General features: G+C 36.5%; 2 protein-coding genes and 2 pseudogenes across 3 annotated transcripts; 3 read left to right on the top strand and 1 right to left on the bottom strand.

The window, feature by feature from the left end:
- Nucleotides 1-6,858: 6,858 nt before the first annotated feature.
- Nucleotides 6,859-10,709, top strand: LOC103322355 (Actin-like ATPase superfamily protein). The gene is made up of 5 exons (XM_008224257.3): nt 6,859-7,219; nt 7,365-7,944; nt 8,997-9,152; nt 9,334-9,702; nt 10,417-10,709. The coding sequence occupies exons 2-4, from the start codon at nt 7,390-7,392 to the stop codon at nt 9,673-9,675; spliced, it is 1,053 nt and encodes a 350-aa protein (XP_008222479.2). The 5' UTR covers nt 6,859-7,219; nt 7,365-7,389; the 3' UTR covers nt 9,676-9,702; nt 10,417-10,709.
- An 824-nt stretch (nt 10,710-11,533) lies between these two features.
- Nucleotides 11,534-14,142, top strand: LOC103322354 (cell division cycle 20.2, cofactor of APC complex pseudogene; annotated as a pseudogene). The gene has a single exon (XR_016123912.1). The product of XR_016123912.1 is annotated as a cell division cycle 20.2, cofactor of APC complex pseudogene (transcript).
- Nucleotides 13,543-14,352, top strand: LOC103322352 (uncharacterized; annotated as a pseudogene).
- A 3,108-nt stretch (nt 14,353-17,460) lies between these two features.
- LOC148920486 (uncharacterized) lies at nt 17,461-18,842 on the bottom strand. The gene is made up of 3 exons (XM_089046258.1): nt 18,389-18,842; nt 17,556-18,301; nt 17,461-17,469 (listed from the first exon to the last, which is right to left on the bottom strand). The coding sequence occupies exons 1-3, from the start codon at nt 18,765-18,767 to the stop codon at nt 17,461-17,463; spliced, it is 1,134 nt and encodes a 377-aa protein (XP_088902384.1). The 5' UTR covers nt 18,768-18,842.
- Between the last annotated feature and the right edge of the window lie 4,554 nt (nt 18,843-23,396).

Here is a 23,396-nt window from a genome sequence, read left to right as displayed (position 1 = left end):
GAAGAAATTTGGGTATGTACAGAGTAACTCGGACTATATTTTCTTATCGTTATAAAGGTAAATTGACAGCTTTAATTATTTATATTGATGATGTGATTGTGACTGGAGATTATCAGGCAAAAATGCAAAATCTCCAGAAGTATTTGGCTTTCGAGTTTGAGATGAAGTCATTGGGTGACTTGAAGTACTTTCTTGGGATTAAAGTTGCTAGATCTAAGCATGGTATCTTTCTGTCCCAAAAGAAGTATGTTTTGGATTTACTTGCGGAGACTGGAATATTGGATTGTAAACCAATTGATACATCTAGTGAACAAAATCATAAGTTGGGGTTATATCCTAATCAAGTCCCCACCGATAAGGAGCATTATCAATGGCTTCTAAGGAGTGAACAAAATCATAAGTTCGGGTTATATTCTGATCAAGTCCCTACCGATAAGGAGCGTTATCAATGGTTTGTAGGGAAATTAATTTATTTAGCTCATACACGTCCTGATATAGCATATTCAGTGAGTATAGTGAGTCAGTTTATGCATTCTTCTAGTGAAGATCATATGGGTGTTGTAATGCGTATTTTGAGGTATCTGAAAGTAACTCATAGCAAGAGGTTAATGTTTTCCAAGTATGGTCATATGTATGTAGAAGGGTATACGAATGTTGATTGTGCTGGTTCATTCACTAATAGACATTCTACGTTTGGGTATTTCAGATTTGTTGGTGGTAATCTTGTTACTTAGAGGAGTAAAAAGCAAAAAGTGGTGTCTCGGTCTAGTGCCGAAGTCAAGTACTGTGGGATGGCTCAAGATGTGTGCGAGTTACTACGGTTGAAGAGATTGTTTGGAGATCTTGGGTTTGAGCCCCAAAAACCCATGGATTTGTATTGTGATAATAAGCTGTAATTGTAATTGCTCATAACCATGTGCAACATGATCGTACAAAGCATATGAAGGTTGATCGACATTTTATTAAAGAGAAGTTGGATGTTGACATTATTTCTTTTTCGTTCATATCATCCAAGTATCAGCCAGATAATAATGATAATAATCAACACAATAAATAAATAACTTCCAATAGAATTCAACATAAACAGTTAATTCGAAACCCTGACCCCCGGCTCCTAGAAATGTGTTTATTGGGTTTAAAGTCATTCCTAAGCCCACAAGAGCTTTTCCCATGTTTAGGATGGTCTAAAAGAGGCTTGAGACTCAAAAGCGATAAAGTCTCAAAAAGTCAACTTGAGACCTTGTGGAGTCCACTACCTCAGAATTCTGATCCGGACGTTCCTAAAGATTCCTTTATGCCTAGGACACATGTCCCGAGAGTTCGGTATTTTTCAGATGGTCGGATTGCTCACGATCACACGACCGAACGGTTCTAGTAACCACCATAGGGTTGACATTTTTGGGGCATCCGGGACTCCGATTCATGATCCTGAAATTATCTAGATTAACATATCTGAGAATAACTACAATCCAACGGCTCAAACGTATCAAACCCGAAAATCGCACAATATGCGAGATCCATTCGGGGTTCAAACGTTGTCCGAAATGAGATTCGCGAATTCCTACGTGCTCAAGAGGACCAAAGGATTATTCTAGGACTGAATGTGGTCCTCACCATGCTACCCACGCACTGGCAGCACATGGGTCCCCAAAGACATAACGCTTCGCACGAAAATCTCAAAATAACGACTCAAAACTCCTACCCTAGGTGAAACACCCTATTTGGAACCACTTTTGTTCTTGGACCTACCCTAAAAAGTGGTTGGAAGTGGTTGGAATTGCGAACCCAAAATCGGCCGAATTCCAATTCGAAAATTAACCTACCAAAGTTAGAAATTTCTCAAATCCTACCAAACCATCAGCTAGAGCATGAAAAATAGCTAAAAATCCATACATAATTTGTCCGATTTGGTGGCCGTAGAGAGAGAAATCTCCCGCAAAAAATCCGTCAAAATCCGACAACTTCCATTGTTTCCGCGGACTCGTGGTGGTGATGTCGAGTTGGTTGGGATGGGCTATTGGGGTGGTGGCGGTTCTGACCCGACCAGTTGGGTAGCTAATGGCGGTCGGATGGTGGTGATTTATGGTGGAGGGTGGTGGTGTCGGCTTAAGGAGATCGTGGGGGGTTGATTCGCAGAGAAAGCCAGAAAGAGAGAGAAGAGAGGGTCAGATTTTAAAAATATGATTTTGTATCAAATTACCATTTTGCCCCTCTACATGTTTTGACCGTATTTTCTTCGTTAAGACTTCGATTCGAGCCCACTACGTGTCTACAGACTCGTTTTGTCGCGCTCTATGCAATAGTGCAATCGAAATGTCCATATTCTTTCCCGGTCAAAAAGTCAACTTTTTTCTAATAATTTATTCTGGGGGAAAAATTGTATTTTCTCACAATAAAATAATAATTAATAATTAATTAAGGATTGGGTTGTTACAACATACTTACTATTTAAGGGTGTGGTGTGGCTCAAAAGTTTCTTGGAAGATGTTTTTCTAACACATGGGTTTCAAGAAACGACTTTAACCCAAAAAAGAAGAAGATAAAAATAAGAGAAGGAGTTGCAAATGAGTCCGTTCATGTCATATAAGTTTTTTTTTTTTTTTTTTTTTTCATTCAAAGCATGCTTGTGTAAGTTGGCATTTTTCCACACTATTAATTTTGGGGGTGGCCTCTTAGGTTGCACTGCTTTTGTTTGTTTACAATTTTTGGATATTTTTGGAAGATAAGTTGTTTAACATCCTTTTTTTAAACATTGAGTTGCGGTTTTTAATTCAATTCTACTTAAGCTATAAGTTGGGTTATTGTATCGTCAGTTCAATTTCAGTCAAAAGAGTGTATGTGCTACTGGAAAACAATTGCCTGTTAATTTCTAAAAGGTGAAGGTCTATTTCGTGTATCTACATATACAAATGTAATTGAAAATAATTTTGACATTTTAGTGCATCCTATAGATGTTGTCGCATTGGAACTGATGAAAGCGGAGGAGCATAGATGGAAGATATTTGGCGGTGGTGGCTGGCCAACATCCACATGTGAGTCATGATACTACTGTCAGGGGTCGTTTGGTAAAGCAGATTGTCATAGACTGGACTAAATTCTAGGACTATATTGGATTAGCTCGGATTGGACTAAGCTAGATTAAGTACTGACCTACGTTTGGTGATGTGTCAGACTAAGAAGCTGGGTGGTAAAAATAGTGAAGACCTATGTTTGGTGCTCTGTTGGACTAAAAAATAATTATTTAAATATTTAAATTTAATTAAAGATTTTAACCTAAAAACAATAACAATTATACAAGCCAACCATGTGAATTGAAAAAAAACCTAGATAAGAATAAAATATGATGCTGCCACATCTCTCTCTTTTTTTTAGGTTTTTTTTTCCCTAGTATTCTATTCTTATTATATATATATATATATATATATATATCAGAGAGCTTCCATTGAGGGATCCCTCAAATAAGCTTATTTGAGGGACACCCCTTGTAGGGCCCACTCCGGATTGTATTTCACTAATCCAAACCGTCTATTTTGTATATACACATTCAAAGATCATCTCTACAAAAAATCACTTGAATCCGATATCTTTTGACCATGCAATTGAGTTATTGAAATTTTAGTATTTTCTTGAAGCACCGTGTTCATTATTTTGTAGGACACAATTGGATGTCGAAACGGTTTCCGATTTGTCTAATTTTTTGTAAGGATGATCTATGAATGAAGACCTAAAAAATAGATGGTTTTGATCATTGGAAAAAAAATTGTAGGGTACCCTAAAGGGCATCCCTCAAATAAAATTATTTGAGGGATCCCTCAATAGAAGGGGACTGTATATATATATATATATATATATATATCTCTCTCTCTCTCTCTCTCTCTCTCTCTCTCTCTCTTTTTTTCTTCTTTAACTACGCCGCTAACATCATCAGCAAGAAGGAAACTACCAAATAGAAATCGGAGCAGCATCATATGTAGACCTAGGTTTCTTCTTCTTTCTTTCCTTCTTTCTTCTTTCTGTTTCTGGTTCATTATTTTCCGTTTATTATTTGGAACTGTTACGCATTGGACTAAGATGGAGAAGAGAGATGGTTTTGGGTTTTGCTGGTGGCTAGGATGGCGAAGAAAGATGTTCTACGAGTGGCTTGGGCTTCTTTGTGTTGGATTTGTGCATGGCTTGAGGGTGGTGGTCATGGGGGAGAAGAAATCCAGGGGGGGCATAGGCTCTGGGTTCTGCACTGTCCTGCGTGTGGGTTTGTGGTGATGAGGTTTTGATTCAAGCCATAAGGAAATCAACCAGACTCGCCTGTTCAAAATAGGGAGCGTGCTATTTTGCAAACCCAATTTAGAGCTCGTTATATTAGACATGCGAATCCTGGTTTTTTCAATTGTTGGACAATATAATCTCATTTAAGTTAATCTTCTCCTGCCAAACATGGGTTTCAAGTCTTATGTAATCCAATCCAATCTAGTGAGACATAGTGAGGTATACCAAACAGCCCCTCATGGAATTGTCAAGGGTTGTGAATTCATTTGACAGTTCTTTACTGGAAGGATCTTTTCCGTTTTAAAATCTCATTTTGGTTATCATGACGACCCTGCTCATGACCTTTTTACTCACCTATTTTCCCACATATCCTTTTTGATCTGGCTTCATCCTCGACTTGCAGTTGCAAACATTAAATGCGTTTTCATGTGTATTTATTGGAAGGTGTGTAAAGCTATAGCTTGGGTACTTGCACCACATTCTTCTTGTCTGTTAGTAGAGTTCTATGTTTGCTTTGAGATGCGATTTCTCATTCTCTGTTTGCTGGATGTTTTCTTTTGGATGTTTGAACGGGCTTAATTTCAGTACTGTTGGTGAGGCTTGGGTGGTGTATGTTTTGAGGTTTCATTATCTTGGTTTGCTTGTGACAACTATCATTTCCTTGTTTGTCTTAGGTTTTATGTGGGATTCTAGCCTTACACGGGGTTATTGCCTTTTGTGGGCTTTACGCTCTTATGTGTTTTTTTTTTGTTGGCCTTATACCGCTTTAGTTTCTTTTTAGTTCGGGATTACGATCTTCATGTTATGCCGCAGTTTGGTTTTAGTTAGCATGACAAATATATGGGTTCTAAATGTTCCAACTCCCTGAATGGAGATTATCCACGCTCTACTATAAAATAACGCTTCATTGAAGATTATGATCCATATTCTCACATAATTCATCTTATAAGAGATGTTTGTCTGGAAAGAGACAATAAAAGTCTTTGAAGTGGCTTGGGTACCCAAAAGCAAAGAAATACTTATAGTTGATGCATGCACATGCACATGAGAATGATGGGATCACGAATTGATGAATGACAATTTTTGGTTTTAGAGTGGCTACTCATATCATCAGTGGGCTGTGTTGATTGGAACCCCATTCTATTATTAAATGTCGACAAAATCATTGGCCAAAATGGAAGGAGGCAATTTCATAACATATAAGAATGAACGTGAAAGAACAAATCCATAGTACGAACCCCGAAAGATGTTAACCCTGAAGGTTATATATGGGTGTTCGGAATAAAGAGTAATATACTCACTTTATATGACACAATGTTTTTGGTAGAAACAAGGAATGTTGAGGTTCTCCATATTTACGGATGCAATCGTGCCGTCTTTTTGCACATTTACGAAGACCAACATGCTATCTTTAAGGGTTATTAAATGCATGGAAGCATATTGCCAGAAGCGATTCCCTAAAAATGTATAAGCATAACAAATAGCTGGGTATAAAGCTATATAATGTGTCAAGAAATACTAAGAAAGTATTGAAGCATTTTTATGTGGGTTATTCGTTGGGCACTTAAATGATTTTTTGGAAGTATACTACACATGACATTGTATTTTCCAGATAAAGCTCAGCTCCATCACCACCACTTTGGGATGATGTGATGCATATTTGATGCTATCTCTGCATAACATCATATATGGGCTTATTAAACTAAAGTGAATTTACAAATAGCCCAGGTTTTGTTGAATACGCAAACTCTGGAAATTTCTATGATTTACATAGATATCCCTCACTAGAAATATATTTACTTACTCAACTAAGGAATTTTTTATAGCTACATCCTCCACTCACTCCGAAAGATTTTTCCTCCAAAAAGATAGTCTTGAAGATATCGGGGGGAGCATCCAGAAGTATGCTACACTGATTAATGCACTCTTCTTCCTTCCATCAGTTTTCTACCTCACTGAGTTTCCTTCTAGCAAGATTTTATTGAGGCAACAAGATGTTACTTGTGGTCTCCAAGGGAGAGTGTTATAAAGAATGTGGTGGAGCCCACATAAAGAAAATAAGGAAAATAATGGTGAAGCTTGTTTGCCAACACCCACGTGAAGTCAAAGACTTTTGAGTGAGTAGCCATAGAATTATGTCTATAACCAGCCATTAGAGAAGAAAATGAGAGCCTAGGCAGAGAGGAAGGAAGAAAGAAAGGAAAGTGAGGGGAGAGAAAAGAGAGTAGAGATAAATTCTCCAAGAGAGAAAAATTAGTGAGCCACAGAGATTGTAAACACTAAAGTTGTAGCCCTATTATTTTACATAGTGGAAAAGTTAATGCTGCTGCTCTCTGAAGACGTAGGCATGGCCGAATCTCGTTAAATATTGTGTCACATTTACTTCACATGCAATTCAATATTTCCACATATATTGTTCATTTTACAACAGAAATCAGATACTTGAAGGCCCAAAACAAGCCCTCACTGTTGGCATAATAGGTCCCACCGTCACTGTAACATTTGGGTGCATCATTAGACCCAAGTAAAATGTTTTTCTCTTTCGGCCCACTGTGATTATCCTTTTTAGGCCACACCGATCTGCCTAGGCCCATTCCATGTCCCTTCTTTTTAGCATTTCTTCTGTCTCTCGTCACGCTTCGTCTCACCCATCTCTTGCGACTCCATAGGTTTGCCCAAAAGCGCTTCTACGTTGTCGGTTTGACCAACCCTGTGTTCCCTCTGTGTTGGGACCTCCTTTATATCCTTTCCTCCTTCCTTTTGATTTATAGGGCAATATCCTTTTAATCTTTTACCGTTCTGGCTCATTAGGTTGCATTGTTTTTGTTTGTTTACAATTTTGGGATATTTTTGGAAGATAAGTTCTTTTTCACATTGACTTGCTGTATCGTCAGTTCAGTTTTAGTCAAAGGAGTGTATGTGTTTCCGAAAAACAGTGCCTGTTAATTTCTGAAAGGTGAAGGTTTATTTCGTGTAACTACATATACAAATGTATTTGAAAATAATTTTGGCATTTTAGTTTCTCTATTTGGGCTTGAAATTGCATATATATATATATATATATATGTTGGACTTTGTTTAAATTTGCTTTTGATTTACAGGGTGTGCCTGAGTTCTTCTACAAAAATGAAGAAGATGATAGCTCTAGGGTTTGAGGGTTCAGCCAACAAGATTGGTGTTGGGGTTGTCACCTTAGATGGCACAATTTTGTCAAACCCTCGCCACACATACATTACCCCTCCCGGCCAAGGGTTTCTTCCCCGCGAAACTGCACATCACCATCTCCAACACATTCTCCCGTTGATTAAATCTGCACTGGAAACTGCCCAAATAACGCCTAAGGAAATTGATTGCCTTTGTTACACCAAGGGTCCTGGCATGGGAGCACCATTACAAGTTGCTGCCATTGTTGTTAGGGTTCTTTCACAGCTTTGGAAGAAGCCCATTGTTGCAGTTAATCATTGCGTTGCACATATTGAGATGGGGAGGATTGTGACAGGTGCAGATGATCCTGTTGTGTTGTATGTCAGTGGTGGGAACACACAGGTAATTGCATACAGTGAAGGGAGGTATCGAATCTTTGGAGAGACCATTGATATCGCTGTTGGAAATTGCTTGGATCGGTTCGCCAGGGTATTAACACTCTCCAATGACCCAAGCCCTGGATATAACATTGAGCAGGTATTTTAATGTGGTATGTTTTGTTCCATTGAATCAGTAGAGGTTGAAATTGGCATTCATGCTTTCTTTTCTTTTTCTGTGGAATCCTTTTAAGTTGTTATCTTATCAAGATTTCCTTTCTCTTTCCAAGAAATTTGAGAACTAGCTGTTCTTACTTGTGACTATGTTGGAGTTTAACTTGGGCTGGACTGAATTTGATTTCTTAATCATAAAGACGCAACAATCTAGCAACAAGAGAGATTTAAAATGCAAGGTCTGAAAAGGATAATTCTAATATTTGACCTTATATGATTCAGCATTTTCTTCTAGTAGAGTAGTTCAGTTAAATCTTATTGTGACCCCAAAAAGAAAACGAAACAGGAAAAGTGTATCATATGGGAGCTAGTGGCATTTTTTTAGACAGAAGGTGAAATGGCTTCCCTCTTCCTTTTTGCGTAAGTGGCCTCTAGTTTTAGAGAAGAAGTTGAGTTGCCAAGTTTTGTATGATCTATTTCACATGGTACGTGTTCATAGATCTTATTAAAATTGAAGAAATCTGATTTGGAGTTTTCTTCCCGCTTGCATTGTGAGAATGTTGGTTGTTAATTTCTGTACTTTTTTTTTATGAACTTTTTTGAAATTTAAAATGCTGCCGATATGATTTCTATATATATTCTATTGTGGGTGCCCTATTGCATTCCTGTATATGGTGAATCAATTTGAAGTGTGTGAACCCATCATGGTTGGGTAGTTGATTATCTTTTTAATACATTTATAGTTCCATAATGTTTACAGACGGTTTCAAACTCATAGTCATCTCTATAAACTAGAGTCATATAGTTTGCCAAATTGTAGGGTGATCAGGTGATGCAGTCAATCTTATTGCACTGAATGGGCATAAGAAATCCATATGTAATAACTCTTGAAGTTGAATTATCATAATCGTTAGTGTCATCATTATTACCACTATTATGCTTATTGTTTGATTTGAGCTACGTTTCTATCCCGTGCTTTAGTTGAATATTTTGTGGAAGTGCTTCCATCATGACTTGTGTGATTCCTTCCCCTCCCAGCTTGCAAAGAAAGGAGAACAGTATATAGACCTTCCTTATGCTGTGAAAGGGATGGATGTGTCTTTTAGTGGAATTTTGAGCTATATTGAAGCCACTGCTGTGGAGAAGCTCAAGAATAGCGAGTGCACCCCTGCAGATCTATGCTACTCACTCCAGGTAAACTTTGGAATCAAAGCTATTTTGATGGGAAAATAGGTTTTAGCAAATGGGACTTATCAGGAAAAAAGAGCGACAAAGAATTTCCAATTTAATAAACTCTGCAAGCAAAAGAGGAAGAATGATGACTGTAATGATGGACTACTTACATGATTTATTTTATTTTATTAATTTGGTTCAGGAAAATGTGTTTGCAATGCTTGTGGAGATAACGGAGCGTGCAATGGCACATTGTGACAAGAAAGATGTCCTTATTGTTGGTGGTGTAGGTTGCAACGAACGCTTGCAAGAGATGATGAGAACTATGTGCTCTGAACGGGATGGAAGGTTGTTTGCAACTGATGATAGGTATTGTGTTGATAACGGTGCCATGATTGCTTATACTGGTCTTCTTGCTTTTGCTCATGGCGCATCAACCCCGTTTGAGGAATCGACTTTTACGCAACGGTTCCGAACTGATGAAGTGGAAGCAATCTGGAGACTAAAAGAGGAGTCAGAAAAACTTAAACGGGTTCATGGATGAGACTACCTAAATCTTATAGTTCTTGAGGTATGGTGTTTCTTGTACAGAAAGAATTGACACTTGGGAAGATATTTGCATGAGTAGTTAGCTTTGAGTTTCCTACCATTGAACTATGTAAAGACTGTTTAGTATGATTGTCTAAGCCTTTGCCTAAGGAATACGTTGTTCATGTTAATTTTTATATCTTTTCCTGCTTAAGGAGTACTTATCTTGTCCATGCCTGTAATTTTTCTTCTCTTTATCACTAAAGTTTGTCTTTGTGTTTCTTTTCCCAAAAGGAAAATCCAATTAAATAACACTAAAAGACACAAATCAAAATAACAGTATGTTAATGTGTGAGCACGTGTTTATGTGTGCATATGCTTTTGTGTGTGTTTTTCTGCGTATGTCTATATGTGTATGCATGTATATAAGCTTCTGTCCTGCTGCTCCTGCATCAAACTTCATATTGAAAACAGCTGCAAAGCCAGATTAGGAACTCAAATTAGTCTGTCACACGGCCTATTTCTTCATTCCACATGAGTTGTGAAGTACTTCACATAAGTTCCTCAAAGAGGATTGTTTGATGACTGAGGAAGAAAAATGGTTAGATTAGTAGACAATATTTGTTTTTCTCCCTTACACTTGAAAGATAGTTTGAAGAGATCTTTCTTTTCCTTAAACGAATGTTAAAGAAATATATATGTGAAATTAAATCCTCTTTGCTTTGCTTACAATGTTTTCATGTTTTCCAATTGACAGGTTCAAGCCCTTGATGTACCTTGGTATTGAAAAAAATGATGTATGCATCAACCAATTCGATCTCCATTTGGCTCTGTAGATTAATGTGTTGTTTTTTATTAGGTTTATCAGGCAAGGCTAAAGTCCTTTCTAGCCTTATTGCGTTGTTTGGAATGATTTTCCAAGGCCAAGAAGCACATAATATCATTAACTTTGAATCACTGAGATTCTGTGTATTGATACTGTTTTGTTGGGCTTTAGCTCGTACTACGGTTGTACTTTGAATTTGAATATATTACTGGTACTTTTGAATATTTTAGTTTGCTCGAATTCTTACTACAATTTCCTCTATTTTCTGCAAATTTAAGTGAAAATTAGTGACAGACGTTTATCAAATTCACCAAAATTAGATCAGTAAACAGTAAACTCTTCCGAAATGGAGCTCTGAATGTATTCTCCTAATCGATTCTAGGTCTATACGAGAAACCTTATGCAACGAGTCCTGTCTTTTCTGTTTTTTTCATCTCAAAATTTTATTTTTCTCATTACGTTTATGTACGAGCACGAGTAAATTAAGTATGAAACTAACTAGATTAATTGGGTTTGGTTGAAATAATAGAAATATATATATATATATATATTTAGCCTTTTATTATTTTCAACAGTTTAAGCATTCATACGATCTAATTCCACTCTCCAACATTGATAAAAATACTAATTTCAGGATCAGGAATGAAGAAGTAATCGAAGGCATGGCATGTGCAGTGATGATGTTCAGACCACAAAAAAAAGTAATAAAAAAATAAAATAAAATAACCATTCGTAAAATCAGCAACCCAGATAGTAAGTCTGCTTCTTGTTTTCTAACCATTTTTCTTTCAACCTGTAATCAAATAGCAAAAAACTCATCTACGAGAGAGGGAGAGAGAGAGAGGTTGTCGCCTGTCGTAGCTATCAAGCTGATACGCGTCGAGTACGCGTATTTAGCTCCTGGAATACACGTATTTCACTCGTTAAATACGCGTATTTCACGAGTGCGATACGCGTATTCCACGCTTATTCCACGCGTATTCCACGCGTATTCTACGCGTCAAACATACGTATATATACGTTGAGCATCAAACCCGAGTTCAATTTTCTTCGATTCGATCTCCTGCATTCATATACACGTCTCTGACTGAGAATAGAAACCAATCGAAAGCCTCAGCTCAATGCTTTGTTCGGAGGCAATTTACGTCCCGTCGTATCGATAATTCGGTTAGTTAAACAGTTTTTTTGTGTGTATAGTTTTCTGCTAAAATTTTGAATTGACAAGATCTGAGCCCTGTCTGCGTTTCTAATTGCCTTTAGTTAAATTTGATTTCATTTAGTTTGTATATGCTTTTGGTTGTGCTTCAATTATACTGATTTTCGACTGCTCTCTCTGTTTATTTATCTGTGTCTCTCATATTCTCTGTTTTTTTGAAGTTTGATTTCTTAGGGCTTCTACAGGATCTTAGTTGGTTTTTGAAGTTTGCATATGATTTTGGTTGTTCTGAAGGAATATCTGCTTCAATTATACTGATTTTTGACTGCTCTCTCTCCCTGTTTATTTGTCTGTGTCTCTCATATTCTCTGTTTTTTAATTTTTAATTTTTGGGTTTCATATTTGCAAATGTAACAATGAGTACCTTGAGGTCACAGTCTAGGTGGTGCCCTCTTGAACAACAGCTTCTTCAGAAAAGGAATTCCCGAGAAAATTGGGACCGGTTCATACCAAACCGGTCCGCCATGGACTTTGATTATGCATTTTACATGCTTACTCATCAAGGTAGTAGTACTAGGAAAGGTAAGGAAAACCCACCTAGATATGGAGTAGGCTATCGGAAGCAGTTGGCTGAGGCCATGAACATGAACCGCAGTAGAATTCTTGCTTTCAAGAACAAGACTCCTCCCCCTGTAGAGCTCTTCCCAAGCAACTTCTCTTCAGATAAACCTACCGAATCAAACCCCCCTAAGGCACGAAGAAGATATATTTCTCAAAGTGCAGACAGAACACTTGATGCTCCCGACCTTATGGATGGTTACTACCTTAATTTGTTGGATTGGGGAAGCTCCAATGTTCTTGCAATAGCTCTTGCAAATACAGTTTATTTGTGGGATTCTACCGATGATTCTACTTGGGAACTGGCCACATTTGAGGATGAAAGGGGACCTGTTACCAGCGTCAATTGGGCTATTGATGGATGCCAGATTGCCATTGGACTGAACAATTCCGAAGTAGAGCTATGGGATACAACTGCCAGTTCTCATGTTATAACCTTGAGAGGTTGCCACCTATCGCGGGTAGGCTCACTGGCATGGAACAATCACATTCTTACAACTGGAGGAATGGATGGCCGCATCGTTAACAATGATGTAAGAATTGGATCCCACATTGTTGTTGAGACATACAGAGGACATGAGCAAGAGGTTTGTGGGCTTAAATGGTCGGCTTCAGGCCAGCAATTAGCAAGTGGAGGAAATGATAACCTGCTCCATATATGGGACAACAGATCATATTCACGAACACAGTGGCTTCACAGGCTCCAAGATCATACAGCTGCTGTAAAAGCCCTTGCTTGGTGTCCATTCCAGAGAAATTTGCTAGCTTCTGGTGGAGGTGGGAATGATGATCGGTGCATAAAGTTCTGGAACACTCACACAGGTGCATGCCTGAACTCTGTTGACACTGGCTCTGAGGTTTGTGCTTTGCTGTGGAATATGAATGAACGAGAGCTGCTTAGCGCACATGGGTTTACTCAGAATCAGCTTACTCTTTGGAAATACCCATCAATGTGTAGAATTGCAGAACTCACCGGTCATACTTCTACAGTCCTTTATATGGCTCAGAGCCCAAATGGTTGCACAGTAGCATCAGCAGCTCATGAAACACTGAAGTTATGGAATATTTTTGGGGACCCTAAGGAGGTTAAACCAGCTCCCAAAGCTGATCCTGAGCCTTTTGCCCATTTCAATCGTATCCGCTGATCAAACTTTGCCAGTTCCATGGAAATTAAGCCACCCAGAATATATTACAGACAAGGTTCATAAAAAGTATTTGTGCGTCGAACATTTTGGACTTTGTTTGAATTTCCTTTTGATTTACAGGGTGTCCCTTCTACAAGAATGAAGAAGATGATAGCTCTAGGGTTTGAGGGTTCAGCCAACAAGATTGGTGTTGGGGTAAAAATTTTGTCAAACTCACGCAACACATACATTACCCCTCACGGCCAAGGGTTCCTTCCCACGAAACTGCACAGCACCATCTCCAACACGTTCACCCGCTGATTAAATCTGCTTTGGAAACTGCCCAAATAACACCCAACGAAATTGATTGCCTTTGTTACACCAAGGGTCCTGGCATGGGAGCACCATTACAAGTTGCTGCCATTGTTGTTAGGGTTCTTTCACAGCTTTGGAAGAAGCCCATTGTTGCAGTTAATCATTGCAGTGCACATATTGAGATGGGAAGGATTGTGACAGGTGCATATGATCCTGTTGTGTTGTATGTCAGTGTGGGAACACACGGGTAATTGCATATAGTGAAGGGAGGTATCGAATCTTTGGAGAGACCATTGATATGCTGTTGGAAATTGCTTGGATCGATTCGCCAGGGTATTAACACTCTCCAATGATCCAAGCCCTGGATATAACATTGAGCAGGTATTCGAATGTGGTATGTTTTGTTCCATTGAAAGAGTAGAGGTTGAAATTGGGCATTCATACTTTCTTTTCTTTCTTTCTTTCTTTTTTTTTTTTTAATTTTTTTAATTTTTTAATTTTTTAATTTTTTAATTTTTTAATTTTTTTTTTCTTCTGTGGAATCCTTTTAAGATGTTATCATAAAGGTGCTGCTAAGCAACAAGAGAGATTTAACATGCAAGGTCTGAAAAAATGATAATTCTAATATCTGAACTTATATGATTCATTGATTCATCATTTTCTTCTACTAGAGCAGTTCAGTGAAATCTTATTTGCTTTGTTGATTGCTTTAATTTTAGTACTGATTTCAGCCCAGATGGTAGTTAAATGTTGCTTAGTTGATGACTAATGAGGTACAATTTCCTACCTCCCTCCTATTTACAAGATTACATTTGAGCAGTCTTTTCATAAAACGGACTTTGGTATATGTTAACAATTTTGAACTTTAAAAGACGGTGTGTGCAGCAGCAGCTAGTTGTTTTAGCTGTATGATGAAAGTTGTGGCCATTTAACCTCATTATGAAGATTGCAGCCATTACCAATTTACCTGGTGTAGAAGAAGGCTTGATTCTGTTGGTCTTTAATTTACTTGATGCATCAATTCAGTGAAACAATTGTCGGAGTACATGAACAAATAATATTACTTGAATGCTTCAGTTGGATTTTATTTTTGGGGTTGAAAGTTCCTTTTATTCTTGATTCCATGTGGTTGTTCTTGATTCACTGCTAACTCATAGCCTAGTGATAATTCTCTTCCGAATAAAAAGAAACAAAAGAGAGAGAATGGCATCAGAGAGATGACCAACAATGGCAAAATATCTTGAATTTGAAGCCTTATTCCAGCATTTTATTTATGAACTATTTCAGACATTCTTGTGTTGTGTATAATTATCCCAACATTTAGGAGGAACCGGTAGGGAATGTGTATGTTCAGACTTTCAATATAGAAAGGGTGTCTGAATGTTTGATAATTACAAGTTAGTTTATATGTAGTTTATCTCTCGTTGTAAAAAATAATATATTAAGGTTGTGGTAAATGTGCATTGTTAGTGGCATGTTTTCATAGAACGCATTTTGTGTGGCCTAAAAACTATTGTACACACCAAACAGGGGAACAAGCCTAAAAACTATTTTTGGTTACCTTAATATGAACTAGAAGTTCATATTAAGGTACAAGGGGAACAAGCCTAAATCCATAACTATGAACTAGAAGTTCGCTTATGGCGACATTTAGGCACTTCTTACAATTTACGTCAGAAAGATCCCCAGTACATTCGACTGCACCAAAGAACCTAATTTAGTTAAATACTTTTAGCGTTGGAGTAGCATACAAAGATGTAAGAGCAACCTTTGAACTTAGCCGGGTAGACAACATATAAACTCTTGTTTGAATCAACGTGGGATTATCAATTAATTTGTTATTAGTCACATAAACCATGTTATCGATGTCACTTATACCAAAAAAATTGGTATATGAGCACTTTAATCAACTAGTGAAATAGATGCAATAAACTGATGTAATTCATTCTTGCAAACGTCATAATCACAACCCAGTACATGGGATTTAGCAGACACAACGGTTAACTAAACAAACAGTTCAACTTGTTCAACATCACTTGTCCTCATCCTCAAAGTCAATTTGAAAGTTATATCGATTGTGCTATTATGCATACTGAATATACATCATTTCGCGAAACATCCAGCCCCCACCAAAATGTGATTTTCAATTTTAAAAAAATCATAGAAACTGCTACAGTATGAAACTTTGGGTGACTTGGTTGAAATTTTAAGCCCAGCAACAAACGTTGTAATACTTGATGGTCTGGCGAAACAATATAAAATATGAATTTAGATTATAATAGTTCTCAATAAAATTGTAACCATCAAATATACAACAAATTCACATGAAATTGATGTAAATCAACAAACACAAATGTGTAGAAATACTGACAACTTTAGCGATTGAGGCTTGCAATAATCGCCAAGTCCTAAGGAAAGATTTCGCCTCTGCTCTTATACTCGCAATTCTATAAGCGTTTATCTTCCAGGATTCAACAATCGATAATCCTAAATTGAAGCACTTTAATTTAAGACTCTGGCGAACCAATTATATATTTATACTCTCAAAACACTTAAGAAAGAAACTTGAAGATTGATACTCTAACATAGCATGAGTGGGGAAAAACTCCTTATCAACACTCCTCTGGAATGTCATATAGCTTAGGTTTATATAAATAGCAACGGTGGCTATTCACTAATTGACGCCACCCATGCAAAAGGGAAGATGCAACTTCTCTAATTAAATTGCATCAGGTTTGTATGCTATGCGAGCATTTTTGCCCATGATGCAACTTCTCTAATTAAATTACACATATTTTGTCCTAATTCTCTACGGGAGTATTTTTGCTCACCACTTTAACCCAAGATGTACCATTACCATCATTCTAAAAAGTTGACACCAGTCCATGAGATAACCATAGTTAACTTTTACTTTTAAATCTTTTTTAAACCAAATAATAAAGTAAAATAATAATTAAATTAATTTAAAAACTCTCCTTCACTCTCCTCCTTCCCAACCCATCTCCAGAAACCCTAAGCCACCATTCCCCATGTAGCAACCCAGCCATTCCCTTCATACAACCCAACCACCATTCCCTCCCCCGCCTTGTTCACCCTCCACAGCGCCCTATTTGTCTTTAAGAGCAAAAAAGTAAGGACTCAAAGACTGATTTACGAGGAAGAAGAATTCAGTGGCGGATCCAGGATTCAAAAGTCAGGTAGGCAAAACTTACCTTAAAAACTCAACGGTACGAGTGAATTTTATTGATAAAAATAAAAAGATACACCTAGTCAGGGGGGACATAATGAGCCTTACCCTTAAATATGTATATCTATACATAAATAAAAGCTTAACAAAAAAAAACAAGAAGTAAAGGCAATGCAACACAAAAACTAAACTATTTTAATCTAAAATTGTACCCTACGAGGCTTAGAAATCTTAAATTCTTAAATTCTTAAATTATCTCTTTATTATCGATACTATTAGCAAACTCTCTTTCAATGTGGAGAATCATGCAATCAGCAAGGAATTCATCAGCTATGGTGCTTCGAAGTCTATTCTTAATAATTCTCATACATGAAAAAGCTTGTTCCATTGTTGCTGTAGAAACAGGAAGAGTCAACACCAACTGAATCAATCTATAAATCAAATGGTAGTTTTCTGCCAAAGTTGTTTCCACCAATTGTTGACATAACTGAGGAAGAGTGGTGAGGTCCTTAAAGCAGGGAAGGTGATGCATATCATTTTGAAAATACCTCAACTCAATTTCCAAACTTTTTAAGTCACTTGGACTGAAATCAGCAGGATAAAATTTCTCAGCAAGTTTACAAAGATGCCCAATATTGAATGATTTGAAGGAATTACGAGGATCCAATACTGAGCTAAGAATAAGAAGTTCAACTGTTTGCTCTGAAAATCTGTCATTTAACTCCCTCAACATGCAATTTATCACATCATTAAATACATCAATGCGATAGTAATGTTCAACTTTAATAAAATCTTTTTGTTGACAAGAACGACGTGTGCCCATCATATAACGAGAACTCATATCAGGAACATCAATACCATGTTGTTCACAAAAGGATACCACACTCATGAATAAATCATCCCAGCCATATGCCCTCATATCTTGGAACTGTGATTTTGTGTTTTCAACAAAGTTTAAAGCACTTACAATATCTTGAGTTTTTTTCTGAAACACTTGACAGAGAAAGTTGGTCAATCCCATAATTTTATCCATCAAAAGCAATGCAAACACAAACTCAAAAGACATCATAGCAATATAGTTACTCTCTGCATCACCACGAAATTGTTGGTTAGGTCCATGTTCACTGATTTCCTGAAGAAGTATTTTAGTCTCTTTAAATAAACTCATTAAACTTGTAATAGAGGCAAAGTGAGATCCCCAACGAGTGGCTCCAGCTCGTTTCAAACTACGACCTTGATTAAGTCCTCTACCTGTCTCAAGTTCCCCAGAATCCAACAACTCTTTGAGTTCAGCTTTTCGAATTAAATTTAACTCATTACGGCGCTTAGCAGAAGCACTAACAAAATTCACAATGTTAGTCAACATTGAAAAAAATCTCCATACAACCTTCACATCTTTAGCCGCACCATTTAATGCTAATTGCAAGCGATGAGCAAAGCAATGCACATAATATGCATATGGACAATCTTGAAAAAACAATGCTTGTAATCCATTCCATGAACCACGCATATTACTAGCACCATCATACCCTTGGCCACGCATGTTTTCCACTAGAATACCATTATTATCAAGCACTTTGCATATCTCTTGTTTAAGAGTCAAGGCATTAGTGTCTACGACACTCACAATATCAAAAAAGTGTTCACGAATAAATCCATCACAATCAACAAATCTTAGAATAATAGCCATTTGTTCCTTGCCTGATTCATTAAGTGATTCATCAACAAGAATACAATATTTGTTCTTCCCAAGTTCGGCACAAATTTTCTTCTTCACCTTGGTAGCAAAAATATGCAAAATCTGTTTTTGTATATCATGGGCAATATATTGAGCATTATGAGGAGCCTTATCTAGAACAACTTTCTCAACTTCTATATTCATTCTTGCAAAAGACTTTAAGATTTCAACGAAATTGCCCCGATTAGATGAGTCAACGGATTCATCGTGACCTTGAAAATCCAATGCTTGATTTGCTAAATACCGAATGCCCTCTATTGTGGTTATAAGTCGCAACCGATTGTCCATCACTTGTTGCTTTGATTGCTTATCTATCACATTTTCAATATAAAGAGGTGAATTTTTTAAGCTAACCCACTTTTGCATAGCAAGATGATGTGGAGAATTTAGCTTGCCTACATGACTTTGAAATACACATTGATTACCACCAATTCTCTTCCAATTTTGAAATTCATGAATAGTAAAGGTTGAATGTGAATGATTCATGTCAAATAGGAAGCAAGGAAAACAAAATGCCAAATCTTTAGCAATTGAATACTTAAGCCAAGGGAATTTACCAAACCACAATTTATTAAATCGACGTAAGTCTCGCCCTTCTAAATGGCTTGGATAGTCTTCTAACTCCGGTTGACAAGGTCCTAAAATAATATAGGCTTTTCGCACATTATCTTGTTCATTCACCGAATATTGGCATATTTGAAGACGTAATTCCGGATCACGCTCAGGATAATTGATATTAAAATCTTGACCACTATCAACTCTTTGAGTCTCAACTCTTTCAATTTGAGGCTCGACAATGGGAGAAGAGAGAAGATTTGACTCATCACAAATGAGAGGCATTCTAGAAGATGATGACCCATCATTCTTTTTCTTAAAAAAGAGAGAACAAATTCTTTGTTTTCTTGGGGTTTCGATTGTGATCCGACATAATAAAAGATAATCTATTTAATCAAATATCCCAACAAAAAATCAAACAATTTCTCATAATAGCATCAATGAATTTAGTCAAACATTAACATACCAACAACAAATCAAAGATCTCAACAATGCCAACATCAAATCAAACATCTCAACAAAATTCTTAAAATCAAAGACCTAATTAATTTCAACAAAATCCCCAAATTATATTTCATTCCTAATTAAACCCTAGAAAACTCAATTTCAAATTAAAATTAAAACTAAGATGCATACATTTATTTTAGGAATAACCCAATAGAAGAAGATAATTAAAGAGAAGAGATTAAGAAGAATACTTGTTTCCTTGTATATGAGAAGAGAAGAGAAGAGGTTGTCCAGTGTCCACGATTGCACAGCACAGCCAAGACTTGCGTTGAGAAGAAGCTCTCCCGACTCTGTCTGGAATTGCACTGCACAACCACTATTTGGCTGCTTAAGTTATATTCTTTCTTTTATTAAAGTTTGACTGGGCCATTCATAACATGGGCTGGCTGGTTATAATTTTTTTTTAGTTTTTTAAAGTTTGAGTGGGCTTGTGCTGTAGGTTTTATATGAATTGGGTAGGCAAGAGTGTATACCAACACATGGAATGGATATCAATTACATAGCTTATATATAGGTTTTTTTTAAGTGAAATATTTTTGGGTAGGCAGTAGCCTACCCTACCCTAGCTTAAGATCCGCCCCTGGAAGAATTGCATAGCTTACATAAACGAATTTTCCAAGTTGAATTCCAATCACTTTTTCAAAAGCTTCAAACTTTTTCTAAGCCTACTCTCATTAACAGCCACTAGATCTCAAACCTAGGAGAATCTGACAGAAGCACTAGAGTCCAAGAGATCTTGATTTTAGGGAAATTTGGTGCGATGAGTTTGTAATCTTCCGTAAGGGTCGATGGGTATTATTATTACTGCTTGGACCAATTGAAAGCCTTATGCTTTTTATTTTATTTTTATATAAAGTAAATTGACTGATGCACAAGGGCGGCAGTGGAGGACCAGAGGGATGATGTGCCGCGGAGACGGGTTTAGAATTTGAGCCTTCATGGATGGAGGGAGTCGGTCGGAGAGGAGGGAGAGAGAGGAGAAAGTTATTTTATTTTATATTATTATTTGGTTTTAAATATTTTAAAGATTTAAAAGCAAAAATTAACCATGGTTATTTATATGGACAAATGTCAACTTTTTAGAAAGATAGTTAGGATACACATTGAGTTAAAGTGGTGAGAAAAAATACTCTCATTCTCTACAAATTATATAATTGAGGAATGCTAGCAACCTTCTCTCTAACCTTCTCTTTTGGACCTTCTCCCTTCTCCTCATGACAAGTGTCATTTTCCTTACACTTAAAACAATGTCATTAATGCATCACACAAGTTAGTTTTTGTTTTCCAAGTTTACCCTTTTAAAATGTATTGGCTTTTATATTTCCTTCAATTTATTCAAATTTTGTTACAACTTCTTTAGCACATTATTAAAAATTAAATAATAATAAATAAAAAAAGAAAAACGTCATTTTTTTTCTTTAAAAATTAAGTTTGTTTCAAGATGTTGTTATCATCTTTATTTTGTTTTTAACAAAACACACGTTCTCTTCGGGAAAAATAAAAACTTTAGTTTTTATTTTCTTATTTAATTTTTTTTAACAAGGTGGTAAGAAAGTTGTAAAAAAAAATTAGCTTGTTATTAAAAAAAATTAATAGATTTAATAAGGGTAAACTTGGAAAACAAAAACTAGTTTGTATGATGTATTAATGACATTGTTTTAAGTGTAAGAAAATTGACACTTGTCATGAGAAGAAGAGAAAAGGTTCAAAAGAGAAGGTTAAAGAAAAGGTTGCTAGCACTCCCTATATAATTATCGCAACATTAACTACCAAAATGCAAAGAAAAAGAATTGCTAATCTCTCTTTTTATCTGGTATAAATGGCCCACATTATTAGGAATCTGGATAGCGTTAGCACCAAATCCCACAATGGGGAATTTATTCACCTGCAGCACCCTCCAAATGCTTCGACTGGTACCCAACAAAAGCAGATTCTAAATCAAATAAAAACTAAAATTGAAATAGTACTAAAATTCGCGATGCTTTTATTCATTGGCTATGTGCTTAACCGAATAGCAGTACAAAAATGAAAGCAGCCTTGTCCTCAAGGCTTAAACTGAATTAAAAAAAAATTTATTGAGAAAATTAATAGATGCTTCCACACTGAGTCTTAAGACTTCTATATATACAAAGGGCACGTTACTTAATTCTCAAGTAAGATCACAAAGTACTTCAAAAAAAATACAACGATTATTTTCTATGGCGAAGACCGGAGGCGTAGTCATGGAGAAAATTGGTGAAGCTTCTCAATGGATTGCATCCGAAATCAAGGATTTTATTCAGTATTTGTCAAACAACACAACGGAGCTTCTCAACGTAGCAAGGCGGTTTTTCGACAATTTTTCGGAGGAATTCAAAGAAGCCCTTGTGAAATCTAAGTGCGCATTGACGACACTATAGCGAAAGCAACGGAGCATATGAGTAAATGGACGGATGCAGCCTGTAATTCGATCGTTCAATTGAAGAATTTGGTAGCTTCAATGCTGCAGCTGATGCTGGACCTTCGTCATAGTGGCCTGAAGAGATTTCTTAGTATGATGCAAGAATTTGTGAGAAAAACAAAAACCAAGTGTGTGTTGTTTACTGCGAGTGGGAAGTTAAGAGACCTATGCTGTCTGACAAAAGGGCTTTTAGAGTTGCTTAGTATCATATTGGTTAAGCCAATTGATTTAGCTTGGGTTGTCTATGAAGCTGTTGCGCTCTACAAAAAGAACCCTCAAATGACCCTTGCCGGAATGAAGTACGGGAATATATTCAAGAATTTCCCGGACGACCAAAGGAAGGCTATTGTTTTTGTTTATACTTCGATCAAAGTCATGTTTAACATCTTACTTCGATCAGAGTATTAAGTTTTTTTTTTCTTCTTTTTTTGTTTGGTATTATTTCTAGCTAGCTAGGATCTATCATCTCATGTAGTTTAATGGTTTAATAAATATTTTCTTAACCTTGTAACGGAAAGAAAATAATTTACTGGCTTATCTAATAATGTTTTTTTTTTCAGTTGTTAATTTTTACAGTTTTTTTTTTTAAAAAAAAAATTAATGATAGACTGATTTATAAAATAAAAAGTAAATATTAAAAATAATGGTAATTATTTTCTGAAATTTAATGCGGGTAGAAGAAACATAAAATAGGGAAAATAAAGTTTCGTAAAGTACAATTTGCCTTTTATTTTTTTTATTTCACTACAAGGGAGAGAGATTTTTCACACACACACAATTATGATGCCATTGACGCCTTTTTTTAATAATACAAAAAGTAGACTGAACTAAGGGTGGGCATGGTCCGGTCTTGTCCGATTTCCACCTCACATGTCACGCCCTGGAAACTCAGTCACATGCCTAGAGAATCCGAGAATACAACACCCAATCGCCGGTCGTCATACTCCCAAGTATTCGAAACACGTCAAATCATTTTTGTGTGTAGTTAAAACAGGTTAGATCAGAGTCACAACCCCATAATTTACAAAGAAAATCTCACAAAGGGTCAATTCGGATAACTTGCCCAAAAGAAACAGACAAGACAAACTCAAAGAGACAAGTGTTGACAAGCCATAAGCTACCGCATGACCATCGTCGAAGATCCTCACCAAATATTTAGTAAATTCCTCTCTTCTGATGATTCATAACTCAAAACTAACCGTTTACTCTGAACTCAAATTATTTTTCCAAAATCATTTTTTTCCCACAACTATACCCTATCTAAGGCGTAT

Source organism: Prunus mume, linkage group LG2 (assembly GCF_029339155.1).
Source record: "Prunus mume cultivar Tortuosa linkage group LG2, ASM2933915v1, whole genome shotgun sequence".
Classification (NCBI taxonomy): Eukaryota; Viridiplantae; Streptophyta; class Magnoliopsida; order Rosales; family Rosaceae; genus Prunus; species Prunus mume.
The sequence above is the reverse complement of the archived record's forward strand: the minus strand, read 5'-3'. Positions and strand labels throughout refer to the sequence as shown.

Coding starts and splice junctions, on each gene's coding strand:
- LOC103322355 (XM_008224257.3), top strand. CDS start 7,390: ATGAAGAAGATGATAGCTCTAGGGTTTGAGGGTTCAGCCAACAAGATT. Junction 7,945..8,996: donor CTGGATATAACATTGAGCAG/GTATTTTAATGT, acceptor TTCCCCTCCCAG/CTTGCAAAGAAAGGAGAACA. Junction 9,153..9,333: donor ATCTATGCTACTCACTCCAG/GTAAACTTTGGA, acceptor AATTTGGTTCAG/GAAAATGTGTTTGCAATGCT.
- LOC148920486 (XM_089046258.1), bottom strand. CDS start 18,767: ATGAATATAGAAGTTGAGAAAGTTGTTCTAGATAAGGCTCCTCATAAT. Junction 18,302..18,388: donor TGGTGCTAGTAATATGCGTG/GTTCATGGAATG, acceptor GCTTGCAATTAG/CATTAAATGGTGCGGCTAAA.